Source organism: Lepisosteus platostomus, chromosome 14 (assembly GCF_059453375.1).
Source record: "Lepisosteus platostomus isolate fLepPlt1 chromosome 14, fLepPlt1.hap1, whole genome shotgun sequence".
NCBI lineage: Eukaryota > Metazoa > Chordata > Actinopteri > Semionotiformes > Lepisosteidae > Lepisosteus > Lepisosteus platostomus.
In genome coordinates, this window is record NC_142624.1 from 40,571,246 (window position 1) to 40,597,834 (window position 26,589).

Here is a 26,589-nt window from a genome sequence, read left to right on the forward strand (position 1 = left end):
GTTGCCAGAAAAACTCCTATCACAAAAGACCAGCTGGCCACAAAAATATGTAGGATAAGGGCTGGCGTTCAATCAAAACATTTTTACAGGAACTGCCTACTCCCCGTGTTCAAGTCTCCCTGTTTATCAGATTTTTTGATATCTGTTGTGGACAGCCAATTACAGTTTATCTGATAACCATGGTATGCTCTTGACAAGTTACAGAGCAAAAGTACTTATGTGGTACATGTACATTAATAACAGTGATTGTTGTCTGAATAGATAAACAGGCTCAACTTGAGTATAAAAATGGATCATTATGGTTTGAAGTTACTCAGTTTGTACACATTCTGTCATTATTCATTATGCTGTGCATGCATAATATTGACTTATTAAAACAGCTGCCCTGGAATGTTTCTAGTGTTCCATGGAGGCTTCAATGCCTCAGAGCAAGGGAAATCTTAAAATAGCTACCCCTTTCCTCAGTTCTTACATCTTTTATCTTTTTATAAATAAAATAAGGATACTGATATACAGGCAAACAAAATAAGTTTTTATGTCTCTTTAATATTGCTTTGGCTATAAGGAAGCAATATTTGTCTTTTTTTAATCTAAGGGGTTGGTTTGAAGTCCACAACACCAAGGTTGTATTTACCTTTGCTCATTTAACCTGCCCACCCTGGAAATGAGGATGTGAAATTTGCACTAGCCAGACCTTTAGTTATTGAGAAAACAGTTATTTTCTTCTGTTAAATAAATCTAATGGTGGAATTGTGATTATTTCATGAGTTTGCTTGCCTTTCTTTTTTTAATGCAATGCTTTCTATTTTTCTCTTGCAGTTGGATGTACTGGACTGACTGGGAAGAAGATGAGGTTAATGACAGTATTGGGAGGATTGAGAAGGCATGGATGGATGGCTCCAATCGACAAATATTTGTGACTTCAAACATGCTTTGGCCAAATGGTTTAACTCTTGATTATGGAACCAATACAATGTACTGGTGTGATGCCTACTATGATCACATTGAGAAAATCTTCCTCAATGGCACAGGCAGAATGGTAAAATACATTTACATAGATGAGAGAGAATCCCTCTTAATGTCAATTAAGATTGCTTGCTTTCTTCTATTACTGCCTGTTGACCTATGCACTATAAATCTGAGACTAACTTGTTCAGGGCAACAAAGCTAATTCCAGAGTCAATGATTCAATACTAGCACACACTTAATAGAGATCATTTTTACATCTCTAATAAAGGAAAAACACATTTCTAAAATTATAATGGGAACATTGTTAAAAGAAAGAAAAATGAAGCTCACTGTGTATGTCTGTCTTTTCAGAGTAAGGTCAGAAAACATCATTATAAGGAAAATTCTTAAGATTATTCTACTTCAGAATAAGTTATTGACACTAGAAAATCATAGCACACATATATTGATTGTTGCCTTAATAAGCATTGTATGGATTAGTTTGGTTAGATTCTGTCATGATTAAATGAGCTGGGGATTGTCTAGATTCCTCACACGTTTGGATAGAGTCCTGATGTTTCAGGATATTTGTATCTTCTCTCGATGGAGGTTTGTAATCTTTTTTTATAGCTACCTTTTTTTGTCTGTTAATAGGTGGTGTACAATGGGAAAGAATTAAACCATCCATTTGGGATTTCTCATTATCAGAATTACATTTTTTGGACTGACTACATGAATGGTTCTGTTTTCCAATTGGACTTGCTGTCTGGAAATGTTACTCTTCTGAGAAGTGAAAAGCCTCCACTCTTTGGACTTCAGGTTTATGACGCTCAAAGTCAGAAAGGTAAAACTGACATTTATTACAGAAAAAGTGTTTGGTTACAGACATATGTGGAAGCAGAAACAGATGCAAATTAAAAGCCATAAAGTTTCTTGTGTTCAGGAGGTATACAGTATAGGAGTTGTAAAAGGCAAAAAGTTCAGAATGCAGTTTCAAAATAAAGTACACTACATGCACACCTCAACCTTAAAAAATCATGCTGCAAGCACTTTCCTTTTCCTTTTCTGGTGGTTATGTAATGCGTCAGCCTGCAATCTAAGCCACAAAAAGTGCATTGCTTTACTGCAATTTCTCTTTGAAATTATTGATTTTTGCACACACTGCACAATACCCGAGTTCTGTAGTTATAAGATAATTGCCCCATAGTTAAGGGCCTCTTGAAGCCAAGTCCTCTTGTAGTCCTTGTACAGTAAGTGCCAAGTTGCTGTAGTTACTCTTATTTATAAATAAGTATGAATGCAGTGGAATAAAGGTGGCATGGTGACGCAGTGGTTAGCCTTACTGCATCGCAGTGCTGGTTCCCAGGGTTCAATTCCAGACCTTGGGTGTCGTCTTTGTGTTTTCCCCATGTTCAAGTGTTTTTTCTCTGGGTAGAGGGGTTTCCTCCCACAGTCCAAAGATATACTGTACTGGGGAGTTACTCAGCTTCTTGGAAAACTAGCCCTGGTGTGTGTCTGTGTGTGTGAGCCCTGCGATGGACTGGTGTCCTTTCTAGGGTGTACCCCGCCTCAGGCCTGTTGCTTGTCAGAATAGGTACCTGCTCCTCATGACACTGTATTGAACAAAGTGGTTATAAAACAGATGGATGGATGGAGGCAGTGACATTTGTAATTCTTAAATAGCAATATCTACTGTAGGATACCATATTTCTGTGTTTTTCACCTGCATAATGTTTTATGAAATGTTATCTAGGTTATAGTTTTTCTAGATTTGTAATGGAGGATTTAGTACTCTGCCTTTCAGTAGAGAAGCTCTAGATTAAAGAATGTTTAATTTGAAAGGCTCTGAATAAAGGTATTTTTTCTAGTTACAGTGCATATTGTACAACAGACCATCTATGAAAAGAAATGATGATAACATTCTAATACTGTATAAAGTCAAGTTCCATGCTGACTATCTACTATCTTTACTTAAATTGAATGACAACCTTGTTCTAAAAAAGACATTGAGACAGTCGCAGGCTAATGTGATGGCTGAGAGGAAGTTTCAGCTGCTCATTAATACCAGTCTAATTATATACAGTCACGTCCACAGACCTACTGTTCATCAGTGATCTAACTCTTTAGGCAGTTATGCTTTAGAAGAGGCTTAGTGTTACACTTTACAAGTTGCACTCTGTTTGTTATCAAACTGTATATTGAACCAGTTACTTACAAGCAAATCTCAAATTGGTTCCCATGTGTGCAGGAAGCTCCTGAATCATGCACATTGAAAACAACTCCAAAACATAATTTCTTTCTGTCTCAGTTTGAGAATTTAAACATTGTGATTCTTGCTTGCTTGGTCAATTAATAAATTGGCTTTTGGACAGATACTGTATGTGGCACACAAAGCCTCAGAGGAAAGCTTTTCTTATGCGGTTTGTGTTAGTGGTACTTCACTTTTGTTAACTGTTTATTAGCTTGCAATTCGGTGCGTTGTTCAAAACTTTCTCCATTCTTTGAATTTAATTGAACACACTCCTTAATATTGCAAAGAAAATTCACTGTTATGAAGGGCCTGTACATTAATTTACATCTGTACTGCACCCCCAGCCCTCTGTTCTTTAACAATGTGATTCTGTTCTGGGCATAAAGTGAAACATTGCAGTGAAAAGATGTGCTTTATTATACTGTAATGTTACACACTGTCATTGCAAACATTTTAATAGAACCACAGCATTGTCATTTGTGGCTTCAAGAAAAGAGTTTATTATCCAAATAAGGAATTTATGTTCTAAGAACATCCACTTGTTAATAATGTTGTCTTGTCATATTTGTCTGTTTTCATATTCACCATTAAGAAAGTAATCAGATTATCTAAAGCCAGCCACTATTAAAAGAAAAATGCAGGCATTGTGCTAACCATTTATTATTTCATACTGGGAGTTACTTAAATTGGGTGGTTAGACCAAGAAGCATAATAACATTCATTTATCTTGCAGTGTAATTCCTTTTTGAATACAGAAATAGCACACATGAGAGATATGGCCTGGAAGTTAAAAATGCATTGGGGTTTATCCTGTAATCCCATAAGCAGTCATAAAATGCTGTTTATGCTTATAACTATCCAGATGTGAAGGAGTAATGGAAGCAACAGTGATCAAAGTCTTTGACACACATAAGCACCTGTCAGACTACACAGGAGGGGGTCGCTACACACTGGGAGTCCAAGCACTATAACAAATTGGACAGTAAATATGCGGATGATGTTTTTTTATTTATTTAGCACTCCACATTGTATAAATATTCAAAATCCCTATCTGATTTTCTTATTTGTTCATTCTTTTAATCATTTTCTTGTGAACTGTTGCCTGTGGTACGTGCATTGATTCAGCTAGTGTTTCACTTTTTACAGTCAGCTCAAACATTCCTGATTAATTGGTGTACTTTCATTTCACCAGTAAGAGAATTCATGCATTTTACTTTTATGTTAAGTGAAAGCAGTTTCTGCTTGTTGTAAAAATGTCTATGACAACAAGTAAAGGTTAATTTCACATTAAAAAAAGTAGAAATAAAGAAAAATGTTTTTGTCGTTGAGTCAACATCTGAAGAAGGCTCAACAACAGAAACATTGTTTTGTCTTTCTACTGTACTTCTTCCTCTACCTTACACACTGATGCAGCTCTCCATTCATTTAGAAGGTTGAGAAAAGAGGGGTTTAAAATGAATTCTCAGGCTGTCACAGGATTCTGTCCTTCCTATTGGCGAGATTAATTAGACCTCTTCCATTTTGATTATTGCTGATTTGCTTCATGTGAAAAAGGGACTCAGCTTAATGGATTATGCCAAAGCTATTTGATTGTCCATATATTACAAGTACTGTATATTTTGTCAAGTTTAAAATAGGAATTATGCCTAAATAAAGTTTAAGAATAAAGTTCTTAAAACCTTTTCCAATAAATCTTTTGACATTTTATTTTTAAATTGCCATTAATGCATCTGTCTTCGTAACCTCCTGTTGGGAGAGTAAAAATTAACCCTCCTAGGGGAGGTTAAAATGAAAATGGTTTTGCAATTCAACTACTTAATTTAAATGTTCTGTATTGCAAGTCATTCTTGGAAAAAGGCTGCTGATTAGTCACTGATATTCTTATAAAAAGAAGAAGAAAAATAAGAAATTTGTACAAAGAAGCAAATAATGTTCTTTTGCTGTTATTATTCCTAATTTTTTCTTCATATTTTAAAATATGAATTAGGTTTGAATTTGTAGTATCTGCAACAAAAACCATCCAGCAGTGTCAAGCCACTCATTCTAGACACTGAGTTTGCCTGATGGATGTGAGTGCTGTCCTGGTATCTTGAAAACAAGATTTGACTTTGTGAGGATCTTGTTTGCCTGTTAGGATTCTTAAATCATTATTCTATTATTAGAAGTATTAATTGCTGGATTACTTTTAGAATTACAGCAGTGTTTGCACTATTCACACAGATACTCATACTGTATACAATTTTAAATTTCCACTGAAATGAAAAACAGAAATATTTTTGCTTTGCAGATCAAGTGTTTACCTACTAATGTGCATGATAACTCTCTACGTTTTTGTTATGCAGGGGACAATGCTTGCCGTGTTAACTATGGAGGATGCAGCACCCTGTGTCTGGCTATTCCTGGCGGTAGAGTCTGCGCTTGTGCTGACAACCAGCACCTGGAGAGAAACAATGTCACCTGCTCAAGTAGGCCTGATATACTGTACAATCTTGTTTGGGAGATGTTTCCTTGTGGACGGATAATACTGTAAATCAGAATCTGAGTCAGGGTAAAGTGATTAGGAAGTATTATTTTTTTTGGAAGTGACCACATTTTAATCTGCAGTGCCATCATATAATTGTAACAAAAATGTAATCTCAGGACTATCCATCTTCTTTCGCTCTGTGACTTGGATTCAACTTTTGAGTGACAAAGGGGCAGTGTTTTATGAAGTGGGGATACCCTGGCCAACACGAGCACCCAATCTTGCTACAGCTTAACCAATTGTGCACTGCTGGGAGGATGTTGAATTCAAATAAGAAATGATGTTGTGGTAGAGTGAATCCGATGGAAAGGACTACTACAGAACGCAAATTAATATGAAGGCAAGAAAATGTCTAGAACAAAAGGCCTATCTGTAACACACTTCATACACTGTTCCAGTTTGTTATGCTTTATGTTTATGTCAATAAACACTGTGTAAGTGATTATTTCATGTAATAGATATGTTGGCAACACTGTGTCCAGGGCAAAATTGCCTCAGAGAGAGCTCTTTCAAAATGTTTCTCTTTGCCTGTGTACTATAACTACTTCACATAAAGCACTGTACAAAGTTCTGGACGGACAAGCTGCAAAGCAAGTGACCTGAAAAAAGAGAGAAATGCCAATGTTTGGTTTCAGCTGAATTACAATTTAAAGTGAGTTTTGAAATGTGAAAATATGCAAATACTGTATAAGAGGAGCATCAAAAGATATCATCCCAAAGTACATCTGATCTTAGCTACGATTACAAAAATCCCTAGTGTCTTTGTCTGTATTAAAATGTGTTTTGTTCATGGAATGTTAAACCAAACACATCATACAGTAGTTCTCCCCAGTGAATGTGAGCTGTAACGAAATAGTGTTACAAAAGTGACAAATGCCTTTGCAAATGCTCTTACTGCAACATATGTATGTGTACACTGTGTACACTGAATACGCATTCACAAAGTATTCTTGGCCTATTATTGATATGTTACAAAGCATAATTTCTCATTTTTCAAATGAGGAAAGGAAAAATGAAAGCAATAAAAGTAACTTAATTGCCAATTAATTCAATTGCACAGTAACCCATGATTGAGACCAGAGATTTCCACATGCTTCATACGACAAATTGTTTCAAACTCCATAGTCATTTTTTATGGATGGCATTTTGTGAATCTGAGCAATTTGGTATTAACAGCCACTAAAAATTAATCTTTGAAATATAATTCTTTTTTTGAAGTGACTTCAGGGGACCTGGTGCCTCAGCTGTGTAAAAGTGATGAATTTCAATGTCAGAACAAGAGATGTATTCATGCCAGCTGGAAATGCGATGGAGATGATGACTGCTTGGATAGCAGTGATGAAGACATGGCCACTTGCTGTATGTATTTCATTTCAGTTCTGTATGTCTTCAAAATGAATGCAAAATAATTCTGTTTCAATACCATAAATTCTCCTTTCCTGGAGTATTCCAAGGCATTAACTGCACTTTATAAATGGTTTCTTACAATGAGCAGGCTTTAATAATCTTTAAATAGGTAAGAACTTCAGTCCGCAAAATGACTGTGAAAAATCAATTTGCCTCCTTGATATTATCCACAAAGTGCACATTTTTTTTCAGAATTATTTTTTAAATTAAATTTAATTCTCATAGGATACAGAACACATTGATACTATATGTATGTGATTACCAATACCATTAAAGTACCACTTGGACATTATTGGTATTTTTGGGGACAACCATTAATGTTTTTGGCTAAAATACACCTTGGCCAGGCTGGAAAAATAGAATGTACAGCAGGACTGCATACTTCCAATTCATGGCTTGAGCACAGATCACTCCAAGCCACCGCAGTGTGGGACTTCACCTCCAGCTGCTTTGTCATTGTAGCTGTTTCATCCCGCACTACTGCCATACAATCCAGCCTTTGAAGACACAAGCTATTTCATGCGCTCTGCTTTTAGGATTTCACTTCCTTTGAAGACTTACATGGCATTATATAGTCTGTTACACATATATAAGCCATAATGATACTGCAAGTATAATACCATATATATTCACAGAATATGCATCACGTTATAAGTCCCACATGGAGGAAGGTTATTTAAAAAAATATTTTCTACAGATTGTTAAACAAAATTGCAATTACAAAAGTTGCAAACAAAATTAATACTAAGGATGATGGGATACAGTAAGATGTTTTTTGTTATATAAAATTCTTAATGTTACAGAATGCTGAATAAATGTCTAATTCCAAATAGTTATCCACATTGCATATGCATATTATCTTGCATGATTGCTTATTATGACCATTTTAATTATGTACTGTAACCATTTTTAGGATAGAATGAGGAATTTCAGTAGGAATTCCAATTAAAATTAAAAAACAGAATGTACTGTATTCAATGCTGTCAGCCATAAGGTGTTAGTTTATCTAATGATATGATTAGTCTTCCTTTATAATTTGTCCCACTCATTAAACCTGGCTTTGATTAGCTGAAATAAATAATAGTCAATTAAAGTGACTGGAGTTATTCAAGGTACTGGAATACCCATTGGAATGAATGGGTCTAGTCTTTTCTTTTGAAAGCATTCAGTATGTAAAATTTTGAACCACTTATTTGAGCTTAGTTAAATTAAAGAGATGTTTCAATGCTAAAGAAAAAGATCTTAATGGAATTGCAGAAAATAGTGGAACAGTGCATACTGTATCTGTGGAATCCATCCCACCTGTTCTGTCCTCCTGAGTGCCCCAGGTGTTTTCAGGGAGTCATCCAGCACCATAGAAAATGGGAATGTCACAGGCTGCATCATTGTCCTGATCATGATCCCTGTAATTTTATTTGTGTGTGTGTGGTTGCTTTAAAGACAATGGAAACACCTGAACAATTGAAGAAACATATTACTCCCCAATGCAAACCCATATGCAAAGTAACTGGGAAGCATTTTATTGATATTTGCTCAGTATTTAATTGTACTGTGTCATGGTTTGAACTACAGTATACTGTATTTGCAGATAATCATAGCTGTCCTGCTGACCAGTTTAAGTGCCTGAATAACCGCTGCATTCCTAAAAAATGGTTATGTGACGGAACCAATGACTGTGGGAATAATGAAGATGAGTCCAACGTTACTTGTTCAGGTACAGTGCCTTTTATATGGACAGAATTAGCTCTATATTCTGGCAATAAGACGTTCCTTTCATGCACTGTAAAACTTCATGTACTTCATGTGCGCACCATATTTTCCATTCCCAGTAGTCCTGCTGGGCCGTTGACTTACTTTGTGGAATATTAATACCTGCTGCTTGCTTGTTTCCTGTGCGCCACTGTTTGTGATATATAGAGCTCTCAGTGGAGCATCACCTAGGGATGTACGTTCAGTACATTTGTGTCTTGTGCTGTTAGTCTTCGCTGTTGGGTATAGGTTTGCGGTGGCAGCTTTATTCACAGGAGGATTATCAGTAGTGGCATGATAGTGGTCACAAGAAGTAGCAACAGTGAGGGTATCAAGAGGCTGTACAGTACATCACTGCAGTGCAGTGATCCCTGCTGATGGAAACAACAATGTGGAGTGGAATTCATTTGAGTTGACAGCAAACCACATTTTAGGATAATCCCAAGACTTAATTCTACAGTACTAACTAAGTGACAGAGTGGAACACCAGCCAAAAGCTATCTACTGTATGCAAAAACCTTCAGTAAACACACACTTTGAGAACAGTCCTCTAGGGCCCAGGATTCCAGTTACTGTATATCTGCTGATTAGGCCTCCAATCTAATTGGTGGTGAGACTGGAGAGAAGAAATTGCATTAAATCCTCAGTCTTACCTTGCAGTTGGTGGTGATGAAATGCTTTAGGGGATTAAATATTACCAAATCTGCACAGGACAAAAATCTTTTATTTTTCTTTCCACTGTGGATTGATTGCACCATGAATTGGCAAAGGTGCAGTAAGACAGCTTACTGTCATCAATGTTCTTTTTCACAAACTTCACTTTTTTCAAGAACAGGGTTAACGCATTTTCCAGACACTAAACTTTTAGATTTTCATGTTTTTTCACATACAAAGATTTTTTTCTTTTAAACATCACAATTATCTTATAAAAGGAAATAGAGTAAAGTGGTGGTAGTGTTGTTGTCAAGGCTTTTCTTTTGGCTTTAATACAGTGATTGCAATTACTGAACATATGGTTTGATTTCTCAAATCACATATTGCTAACTGTCAATGTAATGTTTAGCATGTACAGTATGGCATGTCCTTCTGTTTTGAAAGGTGACAGTTTAATTAAAAACATTTTTTAAAAATACACATTCAGCCAAGAGATGTGCACAATCATTTTCAAGCAAACCATTTTTGTTTGATCTATGGAGAAATTATTAATCCTTTTTAAAAAATAGAAATTGTACATGTGGCAAAAAAAAAAGTTCCTCTTACACAAAGGCAGTCAGCTGGGTAACACTTTCCATTACGTACAGTATATAGTTACCTCTGTCCACTGCTGTGGTTCCTAACTGAGAAAACCACCATCATTCAGGTGGCTGTGCCGCCTGAATTACCAGGGAAACAACTTTGAATAACGGACTTAGAGAAACAACCATTCTTAAGAGTTCTAATCGACATCCCATCAACAAACAAATTCACTCCACTCCAGGGCCCAGAATCGATCGGCCAGGACGTGAGAGCTCAGGCACCATTGGTGTGTGTGTGGGGCTGACTGGATTGCTTATGATACTTTAATACTTACTTCTCAGACATTTGTTTAGCATCCAAGCAGCTACAGTATGTTTTACACTCAGACATACTAAAACCAAAAACAAGACAAATAAACATTACATTAAAAATAAATACACATTTATGTAATGGGCATTAGCCCATACATAGTAATTATACCCCACTTCTACAGGAATCCACATACTGTAGGCTACCAGAACCTTAAAGAACCTTTAACAATCATCCTAAGCCCCTATAATTGCACAATAGCCTTCATGTTTCACCAGTAATTGCACTTGCCCATGAACCAATACTCCTTTACTGTGAACTTATTTATTTAGTAGTCGAATTTGGGATAAAGAAAGTCCTCCTTTTGTTACATCTACATTGAAGGAGTTGGAGGGAGTCTAAAACGTCTGTTGGTATTCTTTGTGCACAACGCGTGAGGGATCAGATAGTCTCGGTAACAGCTAGTCTCAACATACAATACTCTTGTAGTGTGAAAGCTCTGTCAAGTGGCTGCCCCACTAACTTAGAATACATCCTCAAGAGTCTGGGCATCTTGGCTTTTTATTGCACAGAAAGACTGTTACACTAGATGGCTATTCCGTACTGTATGACACTTTGTACAACAGCACTGAAAACACGGACAGAACCTGACTGCTGGCACCAAAAACCTGTAGCCTGCGAAGAAAGTAAATTTGCTGTTGTGCATCTCATGCAGGCTGCTCTTGTAACTGCCTGGCTTTGTTTTACGGATCTTTGTGTAAACTCTGGCAGAGGGTGGTGCTAGGATAAGGGACACATTTTTTTGGTTTTGTAAGGTATTTGTTCCATTTAAGGAAAACGTAACATCAAAAGTTGTTTAAAAAACGTGTACAATTGCTCACTAATTTACCATCAGCCTTCATACTTGCACATGATTACAATGTTACCATCCCACGTTTTAATGCAGATAACATTTTTTTACTGAGAGGCAGCTTTATGACAATGGCAGTTATTTCAAAGTAAATGTGTCATATACAGCAGTGAGAGAATTCAACACAGATTGTTTTAGCTATGTGTAATCACAAGTGAGTACATATGTATTTACTGAATTAAATAACCTAATAGCAATAGGTAACTACTATGTAAACAATGTAAATAGTCTGTAAAAAGAGACACAATGGGAAGAATTGCCATCACTTGTTTGTAATTCTGCTACTTACATCGTCCATATAAATTCATATTAAGAATTGTACAAAAAGTCTGTGATGAATATTATCTCAAATGAAACATTTCAGTCTTAAAACCTTTCATATTTCATTTGATCAGTTTTTATGTAGCTGATATAAAATATCTTGATTTATCATGTGTTTAGATATGGTGCTCTGACATAAACCTGAATAGTACTTAAAACTAATAAAAAGTTGTTGTGTCACATTAAAATATTTCAAAAATATCAGCAACTTTTAAATATTTTAAAGAAGGACCTTTCACACAGCTTTCATACTTTGTAAAAAATAAATTTACATTTTAGTTTCATAAATCAACAAACATAAATCAATAATTTTGAGGTTTAAGTCTCCGAAAGACATTTCCAGTTCTTTTTACGAGGATTTAGTTTTTATGTTAATTATGTAATAAAATGCAATTACCATCGTTTCTTTTAGAGAATAACACAGGATTTCATGGACAATCCCCTCAGGACACAGGACAAGAATTGCAAATTAGGGACATGTCTTGCATTTATAAAGTACTTGAATACAGTGTATTCTCAAGCCATTACTGCTATGAAAGGCCTTTAAAATGGAAATGCTCTTTGCATTGAATTATCAGCCTATCATCTAATACACATAGACATTTATAAAGACAAATAACTTTAATTGGGGTTGTTATTAAAAGTACTAAGCACAGCTCAAAGAGGCACTACAGGCTACACTTAGACTGCAATAAAATATAAACTGCTCAATGGTGTTACAAACAATTTTATTCACGCCTTTCTTGACATTTTCTGCTGACGTTTTATTTCTATCAAATATTATTTTCTTGATAATATAATTGTAATAGTTTCTTTTAAAGCTACATTCTGTTAAGGCTTTTACATGACATTTTAGTAATGTTTATTGCTATAGAAGAATATTCCTTGTTTCTTTGTGTCCTTTGTCATTTTTTATTTGAATTACTGTATATTAGTTTTAAACACAGGCATTAACATGGTTTTTAATATTCTCCATTTGTATCATACTTAATTACTTATTATGAGCTGGTAGCTTTTGCTAAGACTTTAAAATATAAACACAGCAAGAGGATACAAAACAAAATCCTTTGGAAATATTAGTAAATGGAACTCAGAGTACAGCTAAGGGAAGAAAATTCCAAATTTGGTGATGTACTGTACAGATGCAGCCATCTACAATAGAATGTGCAAGGTGTCAGTTAGTATACCGTAGTGTGGTATGACGGACAATACCGTGTCATGGTGTTTCTATTTTTGTCAATATTCTATGCAGTACTCTGTAAAACTGCCAGGTAGTGCAGTAAATCCTTAAAGTACCACAGCTACAGTATGTGTGGTTGTCTGACGAATTAGTACAGTATTTAAATATCTCATCAAAAATATCATCTGCAAATTATAAATATTTTAAAGAAGGACGTTTAACATATCTTTCATACTATGTAAAAAGTAAATCTAAATTTTAGTATTAAATGTTTATTAACCCATTCGTGCTTTCCTGCACTATGCATCATACTGTCCTAGTGACCATTTTAAAAAAATACCATGTAACACACAACTCCTGTATGTCATAATAATAATAATTGCTTACACTTATGTAGTGCTTTTCTGGACACTCCACTCAAAGCTCTTTACAGGTAATGGGGACTCCCCTCTACAACCACCAGTGTGCAGCCCCACCTTGATGATGTGACTGCAGCCATAGTGTGCCAGTACACTCACCACACACCATCTCTCAGTGGGGAGGAGGGCAGAGTAATTAAGCCAATTCCTAGATGGGGATTATTAGGAGGCCATGATTGATAAGGGCCAAGGGGAAATTTGGCCAGGATGTCTGGAGAAATGCTCTGGGAGTTTTAATGACCACAAAGAGTCAGGACCTCGGTTTTACGTCTCATCTGAAGGACGTTATAATACTGTATAATACCGTATAACACTACCAGAATTATATATTTTAAATACATACAGAATAATTAAATATTAATTAGAAAAAATATAATTTCAATTATATTTCGATCGTAAAAATATGATCCACAGTTGCTTTTAAAATATCATATTTAAAAGCAATTAAATACATAAAATATTTGTCAGATCAAAATAAATTGAGTAGTGAATTATAACATCAGTTATTTAAATTATTTATATATAAACTGAATATGTGGGATACTGAGAAATGCATTTTCTTCATGTATTTAATGCCATGAGTATCAGATCGAAAAGTTTCATTTTCCATTTACACTACAAAGAACCATTATACTGTAAATTAATATAATATATAAACAACAAATAATAAATTACTGATGTTCTAATTGCTTGCAAACAAATTAGTTTACTTTCAAGCCAAGTGTTTTGAAAATAAAATAAGAAAAAACACCGATCTGAAACTTACACAGAATTACTGAGAAACACACAAAAAAAACATATAAATCAAAAACATTTTGTTGTACTTATTGGCATATTGTAGCAAAATTGTGGCTTCTTCTCCTTGAAGAAAATCACTGGAGCTCATTGAACCTACAGTATATAGGACTGGGTAAAACCCAGGACAGTAGAGCACAGACATTAACTGAACAGATTTTAGTATTTTCTTTAACTGGTCTATTTTTAAACACTTCTACATTTATGTACTGTTTATTGTAAATTACAATAACAAAAATAAAAAAAAATCTAGGGTAGAAATCAACACATTGCTCTATATTGAAGTGATTCCCCTTAATTCCTCTTGCAAATTCAGTAGCATACAGTAATGGTCTGCTGTCCGTTGACAAAAAACAACAGTGGGTAATTTAACATTTCTGTCAATTGTTCGCAGTGTTTTGGAGTGGGGGCAGGAACATACTCTGTCCTCCAATATCATGGGTATTCACTTGCCCTACAGTATTTTTTATTTTGAGATTGTTTTGTTTAAAGAGGAATTTTGATTAAACCTCTAGAAACTATGAATTTGAGCGAATTAGATAATATTACTCTTTTTGTGTGAATTAACAAAACAAAATAGATGTAATTAAAAAACAATTTATTTTAGACAAATACATTTATAATTACCATAGCTGACAGGAGGGTACCACCTTCACCATGACAGTAACATACAGTAGTTGACAAAAATAATGTATTTGAAATGTATTAAAAATAATCAATACCATTGAAATATAAAATTTGCAAACAAATTTTGAGGAAAAAACAAATTTCATACTTAAAGGGGTGTATTTAAGAAGTTAATCAATTAGAGAACAAACAGATAATTCCAAATAAAACAGGAAAACAAAGTAGAAAATCCCTGAAAAACTGCTTGGGAAACTGTCTGCAAAAATTACATCTTGCAGAAGTTCTGCTTTCTTGGATTTGGCAAGTAATTATGTGACTTACTGTATGTTTGTTCAAGTAAATGTTTGTTGTCTTTATTTTGAACCTTGCAAGTGTCCATGGGACATTTAGTTAAAACAAGCATGTCAAAACTTTCTCAAAATAACCACAGCAAGTGACAGGGTTAAAGAATTAAAGGAAGAAAATGTTTATGAAGTACTTCTTCATTGAATACTGTTCAATGATACCTTATTTTTAATTTTCAACTACCACTACCAGCTATATAAAGCTGGTATTTATATCCATAAATCAATAACATTTGATTCAGAAATATGATTATATATTTTTTTTATTTCCCACTATCAAAATTTCCCCTAATTACAGTATGTATATGGAATCAAAGCAGATTTAAAGAAATACTAAAACAGATTTAATGAAGCTTCAGTTTCACTAACATCTACTGCACAAGTGCCACTTATCAATCTTCTCTGGGCAGTAAAGTACTAAATTTGGCATGCATCAATATGTTATTGATGAACACACAACTTTTAAACTGAATAATCACAACTTGGATGTTCAATTTGAACTGTTCTATTAATAAAAGAATATAAATGTACACACAACTGCAGAAACATAACAAAAACAGAGTGAATGCATACTTCATTATCAAGACTGAAACATGAACAGCAGATCAAAAATGGAAATTTGTAGAAGTATGTTTGAATCTGAACTTGAGGCACTCTGTTACATACTGTAAATGTTGTGAGAGTATGGAATTAGTTACCCAGCCAAGTGGTTGAAGTCAAAACTCTTCTTTTAAGAAACAGTTGAATAAGATCCTTAGATCAATTCACTTTTTTAAAAAAAAGCTACTGTAGGTGAGGCAGAAGGCCACCTCTCCTATATACTGTAACCTTTCTTATGCCCTTGCCCTTACTGTGAATCAGTTGTCCTATCCTTAGTGTCTCTTCATTGTCCTTATGTGCTCCGTGTCTGGTGATGGACTGGAGTCCTATCCAGGGTGTTGTCACTCCTGGATGCTGTACTTCTAGGATATACTCTGAGTTGCTGTGACCTTAACCAGGAAAAAACACCTTACGCATAATGGATGGATGTTTTCTTCTGATACTGTATATAGTATGTGGAGATATATCTTCCTCTTCTTTTAGATTGTGACATTGAAACTTTTGGCATACTTTATTTTTCTTTTTTGCAGTTACATGTTCTTGGCATATGAGTAAATGCGGCTTAGGAATGCTTTGAGTGGTCAAATTTTAAGTCAAATAAAATCCTAATAAATTTCCTGACAGTCAGATATTTACAGAAAACATACTTCCAAATGAAGCAAGTTCTGCTTGAAGAGGAAGGCGCTAGCTGCTGGTGTCAAAACATCCTGTGTCTCTTGGCTCTCAGATTTCTTGTCTTTGAATTTGTTTTGCATTGAATTGACACTAACGCAAGATCTAGCCAAACTTTTAAGTCTATCAGTGATGGCAAAATGAGTTCCAGATGGATGGCTTGAGATCGCTGGCTATAGATACAAAAGCAAATGGAGGATTTTGTGGCTTATCCTTCCATGTGCGTCAGAATTGATATAAAACAGGTTTTTTTTTAAGTTGGGACTTATGACTGAAACCTGAGGGATGTGACAATCAAAAGCAGGTTACTAACAGTTTTAATACATACTGAGGTGGCTGTGCATTAAAGAACTCCTTCAGTCCTCGGCTGAATAAGGGTTTTTTTTTTACTTGGTAGATTAAATAAGATGTTGCATTTACATGTACTGTACAAGAAGTTACAAAGCTGTAATAAACCTCATTATTCAACTTCAGATTCTTTCAGTTTCTTATATGTACTGTAATTTGTGTTGATTGTTATCATTGCATTTTCTTTCCTGGAGCGACAAATTGCATCATAGGATGTGAGTCTGTGACATCTAGAAGAGACACAACCGATTTAATTATTAAAGAATATAGCTCCTCAATCAAGAAGTGATAAGAGAGGACTTATCTGGACATTCTTTATGACCATATGGATTGTAATCATTTTTTGCTTTCTTTCTTTAACACTGTATTTGCTATCAGTAGAAGAGGTGCCACATCAAGGCCATATTTTATTCTTTCAGGGAAAGCAAGTGCATTTCACCTCTGACAGGACGGGAATTTAACAATTATTTTAAATTCTCATTCAGAATGTAATTTTCTGGAAAATAGACAAGTAAGATAAATCAAATTAATTGGGATTCTGACAAGTAAGGGTATAACAGTGTTGATGGATTTATATCGTCCCTTTAAAATGTGTTTATACAAAACACTAGTGTTGCAATTAAATCAAAACTTAATTTGAGTTGAGGGTGGTGTGCAAGAAAATAATATAATTTTAGTTTTGTATAATATTGTTTTTTTGGATTGTTTATTTGCCTCCAATTTTATTTGGAATTTATTTGCAAAATTATCAGAATTTTAAGAAATGATGTAAATCTCTTGCCAAGCAGCATGAAACTACTGTAAACTTCCATATTAGTAACATACTGTATGTACATTATTTTCAACTGTATTGTCTCTTCTCCTTAGTTATCTTCTTATCCATGCACACAGTCTTAATTTTGTATTTCCTTTGCTACAGTATGTTGTACGATTTCTGCTTGCTTTGCAGGTTTCTTTGCATTTTATTGTTGATGTCTGCTTTTGCTTTTTCCCCTCAGCTCAGACTTGCCAGCCTGGCCAGTTTGCCTGTCGTAACGGACGCTGTATCCCAGTCTCCTGGCTCTGTGATCGAGATGATGACTGTGGAGACCAGTCCGATGAAGCTCCTTCGTGTGGTGAGTTTGTGATGGGAATGCCCATCGAGAGTGAGCTTCCTAAGCAAAGGGCTACATGTCTCTGATATACAGTACGTATGAACTGATGCTTTAAGATTCTTTGCAGAAAGAATCTGAAGCAGGTGGGCATTTCGCCTAAAAATAGATCCAACACATGCAATAGTAAATATACATTCGAAATGAGATCTTGATTTGAAGGTTATATTTCGTCGCTAAAACAGTTTAACGTTTTTAGTGCTGTTAACCTTGTGTATAAGGATGATGATAAAAAAGAAATCTCTGTGATTCAAAAGGGTTCTGAAGAAATGAAGAAAAAAGCAAAATGCCATATTTCTCAAACACCCCCTCCCACACACAGACTTCCTTTCATTCACTCACAAATTGTCATGGGAATTTTTTTGTTTGATTTGTGGGAAAGACGCTCTCAGACAAACAAGTGCAGCATATTTTGATTTTGGAACGTGTGTAAAGATAAATTAGACTACAGAAAAACAGAGCAGAGATCTGAGGAGGAGTAATGATGGAAAACAGTTTTTAACTTTAGTTTCTAAATTAGACCTTATATTAGTAACACATTATAATACTGTTCAGTAATAAAACCTTCATTAATCCTTAATATATTATTAACTTTTTTTAATTATTATGAATAGATCAGTTATTATACAGTATTTACCGCTCTTCATGTATAAATGTCTGTTGTAATATAATGCCTTTTTTCACATTTTGTTGATTTAAAGCTTGCAGTCCTGACACTTTGAATTAACTATTACTTTAATAATTACTATACAACCTGCTTCACATATTAAAAAACAAACATTGATGTTATTAAATGGATAATGTTAATGTTATTAAATGGATAATATAAAAAATCATGGAAAAAGTTCTGATTGAATAAGTATTCATACCCTTTGGTGGGGTAAAACCTAAAAATAATTTAGGAACAAGGTTAATTTCACATTGAAAAATATATATTTTTTTTCATGTGTGTTTCCTTACTATTTTTCAGTGAGGAATTAACCTTTACATGTTCCTTTGCAGCCTACCGCATTCTGAAGCAGATCGCAACCAGAACAACTAAATCAATGTACTGTAGGTGCATAAAATTAACTTAAGAAGCCACACAATTGGTTGAGATCTATTTATATGCGATAATGCATTCATGGTGTTTCACTCCCTGTTAGGTCCTTAGTCGGGTACTGATTTTCAAGTAAAGCTTCAGCTATGAAGGCTAAAGAAGCTTTCAGAACTACACAGGGACAAATCTGAGGAAAAGCATTAAATATTCACCATTCAGCAAGAGATGGTCATAACTACAAGAGGGGGGATCTTTATTTTTATACATGTATTTTAACTTACCATTAGAAATCTTCAGTGTGAGGTGAGCAAAAATAGTAATAAAAAATATCTCACTCAAAATCCACTCAAACACTTATATGGTAATGGAGAACCCTTCCACCACCACCAGTGTGCAGCACCAATATGCTCACCACTGGGAGGAGGACAGAGTAGGTTTATTATATGTAGTGTATATACAGTATGAACAGATATGTATTATTATACCATCAATATACCATCTTTAAGGATTAATTTGAGGTTAATGAGGGATTTATTTAACCTTATTATAAAGTCTTACCCTTGTATTCATGTTCATGAAAAAAGGCAATGCAGTGAAAAGCTGATACATTTAGACAGAATGGAGGTAATGTAAAAATGCTTACAGTTACAGATTCTGTCAAGCATTTCAGAAATATGGGTAACCACATCCGAACAACCTCGCTTTGAGTCAAGGGCAAGAAAAATATTAAAGGACAGTCCTGTGGAAATGAAACACATCTAGTACACATCTGGACGTATATTGTAATAACCGCAGTATGCAGACCTTAAAAAGTTTGTACAATTCCTCTCTTTAAAATAAACAGTGTGGATGTTTTTGCTACTGTAGCAACTCAAACGTGTTATCTATAGCTCCTACTGTAAGTAGTATTCCTTTGAAATATGAGTTGCCTTAAATTATTCCTTCCTAACTGAATAGCTTTTCTGTAAACTGTGGCAGGAGCCAGTGCTTTAACAATATTAGTTGTTTTTTTTTCCCTGTGAAAACTTCCACAACATCTCTTACTTCGAATGCACCACACTCTAGCTAAAGCCATTTCTTACAGAATTCTAATTTTCTTTAATGTGGTTGCTTACTGCAATTTTATTGCCTATAAGAATTTAGATTTGTCATTCTTTTTTATCTGAGAGGAGCATTCAAAAACACTAGTGAAATACATTCTGCATCCCCCCTGGTGGAGTATTTCCAGCGGTACTTGTTTTTAAGTGTAAGAGTCACTCCAGGTGAATCAGAACAAAATGAAAGAAAAGCAATTCGGAAGTAATTTTCTCAATAATGTAACTATTATATTCTCTGCTAAGGGATGTGTGAAGACTTTGGAACAAAAGGTCCTATTAGGTTGGATGTTGCGTTTAGAAATGGTACAATTTAATTTGGGTATATGGTCAAATCATTTTCAACAAGGAAAAAAGGGTGTTTGAAAATCCTGTAAAGTGTTATTAAGGAGCTGTATGGGCTTAAAAAATATAATAAAGATAATGATCTTTAATATTATTTAAAATAAGAACATTGACAAATATGTTTTCACAAACATACAGCACAATCTAGAACCACAGGACACAACTGTTTTGAAAGCTTTCTCAATTTTGAGCTTTTTTATTTATTAACATGACTTGCAGGTGTTTTTTTTGTCCTAAATTGATAACTTTGCTAGAGTTGTTCTTTTTTGTAATGTAAAGATAAACCTGTAAAAAAAAGTGCATCTTTTGGAAACAACACTGCTCATGGGAAAGGACCAAAACAACACATTCACAAAATAAATAAAATGCTTTCAAACATATTATTATGACAGCAGATACTTATTTTCAAGTACTTTTTTTAAACAAGCAACAAGTCTACAGTATACAGTACATACTGTAGTTTGGTGTCTGTGAGGTACAGGAACATGTGGCCTAATAAATCCTGTCAGATCAGCAAGACATACAGGAAAACAATTTGCAAGACAAGCAAGTGGGGGAAACACTCACATTTCACATTTTCAAGTCAGTGCAGTATGTTTTTAAATTACTTGGGTAAAAGGAAAGCTTTGCCACAGATTTACATGAATATACCAAGAGATGGCCTTATTAAATACTAAGCATTAGCCATATTGAATGTACATTCATCTTGGACTCAATACTGCTTTGAAATCTCCATTAATTGGTATGCAGTTCATAATACCAACTGAAACGTAATTCTTGTGTTGATAAAAAGTGGGGCTGATCTCTGCTAAAATTAATTTGCACATTACCAAGAATCCACTTCATTTAAATGAAAAACAATATTTATTTTTTTCCAGTGAATTCATGTTGACTGGAGAGAAAGAATACAATTTGTTTTTAAACCATGTTGTAAGAATTAACTAACAGATGTTGGTTATTTACAGAGGTGTTTGGCTTTTTGTAGTGCCCATTTGTTTTGCTCAGCAAGAGCTGTCACTATCTGTCAATATTGTTTTCATTCTAAGCTATGCAGTCTAGACTGTATAGTAATAAATAGTTAAAATAAAAATGAGATGAATAACAATATTATTTAAGGATGAAAATAATGTACTGTTTTAAAAGGGATGTATACAAGGAAAATGTGTACAGCATAAATAAACTTCAATATGCTAAACCTCCTTTGTAAACAATTCTTTAAAGATCTCTGTCTAAGTCAAGCAACAATCAATGTGAAGTTTTAACAGTAATTGGACACTAGCTTCAAAAAGAGCTGTTTGTATAATATCTCAAACAATGTCAAATCAATAGCAGTGTCTTTCTTTCTGACACACCGAGTCCAGATATTTGACACAAAAACTTAATACATTTAATAATAGAATGCATTATTGTGTCCCACAGAGAAAAACAATTGGTTTTCAACTGATCAGTCCACAAAATAGCATAATTTAAGCCTAATTAAAGTATTCTCATTGAATTAAAATAGCAAAACAGTTATGCAAAACATATAGTTTTACATCTATATGTTATATCTGTTGCAATCATAGTTTATAGTCATATTTCAAACATCTCCTTAGCTCACGGGGCTAGGTCGCTGCAGAGAGACGCGGAAGTCCCGGGTTCGAGCCTCCAGTCGGGATGGGGCCGACCAGATGCGGCAAGGGCGCCCGCCTGAGTCCCCGTTGCGTTACATTGGTGTCAGAGCGGGATGGGATAGCCCTTCGCCGGGGACGGCGATTTAAGCGGGGGAGAGTGTAACGCTTACGGCCGACAGGCACTGTGTAAGACCCGGCGTACCAGAGCGGGTGACGTCACCGCCCTTCCCTGTGATAGCAGGACCACAGCTACTGGGCTGTGGAGAGATCTCTCTCTATCTCACGGGGCTAGGTCGCTGCAGAGAGACGCGGAAGTCCTGGGTTCGAGCCACCTATACTTTGGGCCGACCAGATGCGGCAAGGGCGCCCGCGTGAGCCCCCGTTGCGTTACAATATGTTATATCTGTTGCAATCATAGTTTATAGTCATATTTCAAACATACATCTGAAAATAGCTTAAGAAGCTAATGACCATTCCTCCAGGTCGAATTGCTCTAGGTCTTTTGCACCCTTTGTTTTTTGTTTGTAAGCTGCACTCTTCAGTTTATATTGACATGCTCAACAGATGTTTGATTGGATTGATGTCTAGAGATTGTGGTGGCTAGCAAGCATTTAATTTGAGTACAGTTAGCCATCTGTTTGTCAGTTTGGATTTTTGATTTAAATTAATGTCATTCTGGCTTGCCAGAGCTTGAGCTTTGTGGCAAAGAAAATCAAGCATTTGAACGAAATGTCCAGGTACGTGTTGGGAGTCAATGATTCTACTGGACTCACAGATGCAAAACAGTCCTAAAACATAACAGACTCCCCCCCACACACACACACCACACACACACACCTTTTGTTCTTGTTGTTTTCATAACATGAGCAGAACTCTCTTACATCAGAATTCACACTGATGAGCATGTCCAAAAAGCTTGATGTTCATCACACCATAGAACATGAAATTAGGAAAATTCAAGTAATGGGTTTTTGTGTTTCACCCGTGGAAGGCTTCTTCCTTGCAACCCTTAGCTGGCGATGTTGAATAGGGGGTTTAGATACTTATTGCAATCCTCGAGGTGCTTTCTCAATCTCAAACTGTTGCTTTTGGATGTACAGTATGATTGCCTTCTGAACCACTTTTTTCGTGGGTAGCAAGATACTGTACACTTGTGTCCTCTTCCTGGCAAAGATGCCATGACAACTGCATTCTTAAACTTCTTGAAAATGGACACTACAGTGGAAAGTCGTAGATTAAGTTTTTTGTGGATTCTTCTATAGTCATTATTCAACTTGTAGAGGTCAGTAACCTTTCGCCTGCAGTCTTCAGAGACCTCAATGACCTTGACCATGATGATACTGCTACAAAATATCTTCTGTGTGTTACCTCCTCTTACACCCCAGGGAAACAGTAAACCATTGAAGGCCTCTAAAGTTCTTGAGGTTTCTAATGTCATTCCAAAGAGCAAAATGTTATCAGAGCTTTTGATTCATTTGATTTTATTTAAACAGATTTATCTTTTTTTCCTATTTCATCTGGAGCACGAATAAATCTGGATGGCTTTTTATATTGTGCTGTACACTATATATTATCTAGAACATATACGTATATATACTGTATTTCTATATATTATATATATGCTTCACATTTGAGATTTGTGCCATTTTATCTTATTATTTCATTGATTTTGACTGGAATAATTGGCCAACAAAGGTAAACATATTATATTTGTAGTTAAAATTGATATGGCTATACTTTATCTTGATCTTTCCAAGCATATGTTTATAAATATTAACCCAAAATGGTTCATCTCTTCGGTGGGAAGGTAGAAATTGAATAGGTTTTGAAAAAGATAAAATTTCTGCTGGATTTATTTAATAGTTTTAAGCAACAACAAAAGCTAGATTAGAGTGCCACATAAATATTTTTTCCAGCAAAGAAAAAACACAAAGTCAATAAAGCATCTAATGAATGTTTCATGTCCATTTCTAAGCTTTCACTACAGGAGATAAAACATTACTTTTTTTGTTCAAAACTTAAATTGCTCCTTTACGGAGATGCAGACTTTTTTTTTTCTTCAGGAAAAACTTGTGCCCAATAGTTCAAAAGAATTCTCTGTTTTTTCTTAGCAGTTAGTTATATTTTGATATTTTTACAGTTGAATGATTTGTGAAAGTTGACGTGGAAGGTTTGTTCATTAGGGTACTGATAGACAGCCTAGCTTTGGTACAGATCAGTTTAGTTCTGCTTTGACTAAACTCTAGGTTGATTATCACTAATCAGTTGCTGAGAAAGGCAATGTTTTTTTAGGAAATCCGTAATGCGACAGAAGTAAAATATGCAAGACAAATGACCAAAAAGCAAAACATGTCATTGATTCGAGATGTGTTAATGCCATTAACAGCTTTTCCTACCTGTGAAGCCCTGACACAGTTTGGCTGTGCCAATGGAAGGTGCATCAGCATGAAATGGCACTGTGATTCGGGTAAGTAAACGTAGCCCATGAGTCAGTAATAAGGGTAAAGCTGTCATTCTGAGAATACAGTATAATAAATTCACTCATTTATTCTTTCATCTAGACACTTTGTGATAGAAACTTAATTATTGGTTCTGACCACATTGTGGCTGGGTTATACAGTATGTTCCACATTAGTGTAATACTTTGTGTTAAGAAGCACTGTACCTCCCGTTTTTAGTTGTAAATGGACTCTGGTTTGTGATTCATTGTTGATGGTGGAGAAGAGCATGAAGTTCAATTTTTCAATGCTTTTGAGGATTTGAAAATGGACCCTTCATAGTTATCTCTGTTCAAGGACTAAAAATATATATATATATTAGTCTGTCACTATAGGGCATTTCTGTAAGTCGTATAGTACATGTATTGAGTTCTTCTCTGGAGTGGTTTCCAAGCAAAAGTATATACTATAGTATTGTGGTGATTACCACTGGACACAGTCTTCCAAATAAAGCCTTACTAGTGCGTTTTACAACTTTAACAGAACATGAGAGCAGCAATAACAGAGTAAAAACCATTTACCTTGGCTATATCATTTGGTTTGAATATCCAAACATCCCTTGATTTACATTCAGTTCAGTTTTAACCATTTATTCTAACATTCTGTTAGCTCTTTTATTTGATTCTCCACATTAGTTGTTCATAAGCTTCTTCTTTAGTGTTTCTCCTGTTACATACTCTAGTTAATGTTTAGGTTACCTTCATGTTTGCACTTGTCTTATATATTTAAACACTATTTAAATATTATTCAAGACTGGACAAACATTTAATCAATGACATTTCATTTTGACTATTGAAGAGAATGCAGGGAGCAAAGCAAACAATAGTTATAAATTAGGAAACACTGAGGTTGAAGAAGTTGTGTGTGAAAAAGACTTGGGAATTTTCGTTGACACAACTAAGTGTAGATAACTGTAAAAAGGCAAAGGAAATTTTATGATATATGGATACATCTGTATCATTTAAATCAAAGGCTATCATGTTAAAATGGTAAGTACAATTGTGGTGAACAAGTACAATCTGCTGTGAAATCAGTCCAAAGAAGACCAGAGCCCATAGGAGTATCTTATAGTGAAAGGGTAAATCTTGTTCCTTTAAGTGCATTTGGTAGCATATCATCAGGCTTTAGAGATTTAATTATCTGCAGTGCTTTTAATACCAGTTTCCTCCTGTATATTAAAATGATTTAATACAGACATTTGTCTTTTCTAAATCTAAGGCATGTTATTGTTTTTCTTGGAGAAAACCTGAGCCAACTATTCATGTAGTAATAGACAGTTAATTAATACTAACTACTTCCCCCATCCTTGTCTAAAATTTTCAGATGTTTATAATTGAGACACTATACTTTATTTCAAGATTAAGGGTCCAGTCCTGCTCCTGGAGGGCCGGTGGGCCTTCTGGTGTTTCAGACTTCTCTAAAGCAGCAGCACCTGAAGAGCTGAGAGGAGCTGTTGAACAGGAATCAACTGGTTAAGCTCATTAGGAATTCAGCTGGAATTAATTTCCACAGAAACACCGACTCTCCACGACCAGGACTGGACACCACAATTTTACTCTTGTACTGGTCTTTTGTTGGTACTGTATAATAAGGATATATTTGTATCCTTTTAATCTTGTGCTGTTTTATGTGATTCACCCTCTGCCTACGTAAAATTATCATACAGTATATTAATAATTAAATTATAACTATTGATCAGCAAGCTGGATTCTGAGGTGAGTCATAAATACGTTACCTGTAATAGCTATCTTTTTACAGATGTACTGTAATCTATAAATGCATGTGGTACAAAAAGAAACTGTTTGAGGACCTTCTAAGACAATTGCCACTTTAATTTCAATTTGTAGTTTCTACATATAAAAGAATATAGTTACAGACATATATTTACAGACATAACAGTTAGCACTCTCAAACTCCACCATTGTTATTCACCAGCTGATTATGTGTAACAGTTGCTAAACTGCACTTCAAATGTCAGTGATGCCTTCTCTACGTTTATTGAGCAGTGATCCATCCAAGCCTGTAATGGTTAGCATATTGTTGTAAATAAAGTTATTAGCAAGGTACACAATGAGGATATTTAGGTTTTCAATTTTTCATACTAAGGCAGTACACACTACACATTGAAAAATACTGGTGAGAAATACATGTTACAGCTGTTCCTTAGAAAATGTCCTGTGTGACTAACCTTGGTGCTTGTCCATCCCTG

The 26,589-nt window shown here is 34.9% G+C and overlaps 1 protein-coding gene across 4 annotated transcripts in view; it reads left to right on the plus strand.

Annotated features, from left to right (window-relative positions):
• The window catches only part of LOC148649503 (low-density lipoprotein receptor-related protein 1B-like), a 469,917-nt gene that overhangs the window by 228,177 nt on the left and 215,151 nt on the right, over nt 1-26,589 (plus strand). For all 4 annotated transcript variants that reach the window (XM_088606296.1, XM_088606292.1, XM_088606294.1 and 1 more), the window contains 7 exons: nt 820-1,039; nt 1,603-1,792; nt 5,542-5,664; nt 6,942-7,082; nt 8,719-8,844; nt 17,639-17,755; nt 24,269-24,349. In XM_088606296.1, coding sequence (XP_088462422.1) covers nt 820-1,039; nt 1,603-1,792; nt 5,542-5,664; nt 6,942-7,082; nt 8,719-8,844; nt 17,639-17,755; nt 24,269-24,349 — 998 coding nt within the window. The remainder of the gene's footprint in view (nt 1-819; nt 1,040-1,602; nt 1,793-5,541; nt 5,665-6,941; nt 7,083-8,718; nt 8,845-17,638; nt 17,756-24,268; nt 24,350-26,589) is intronic.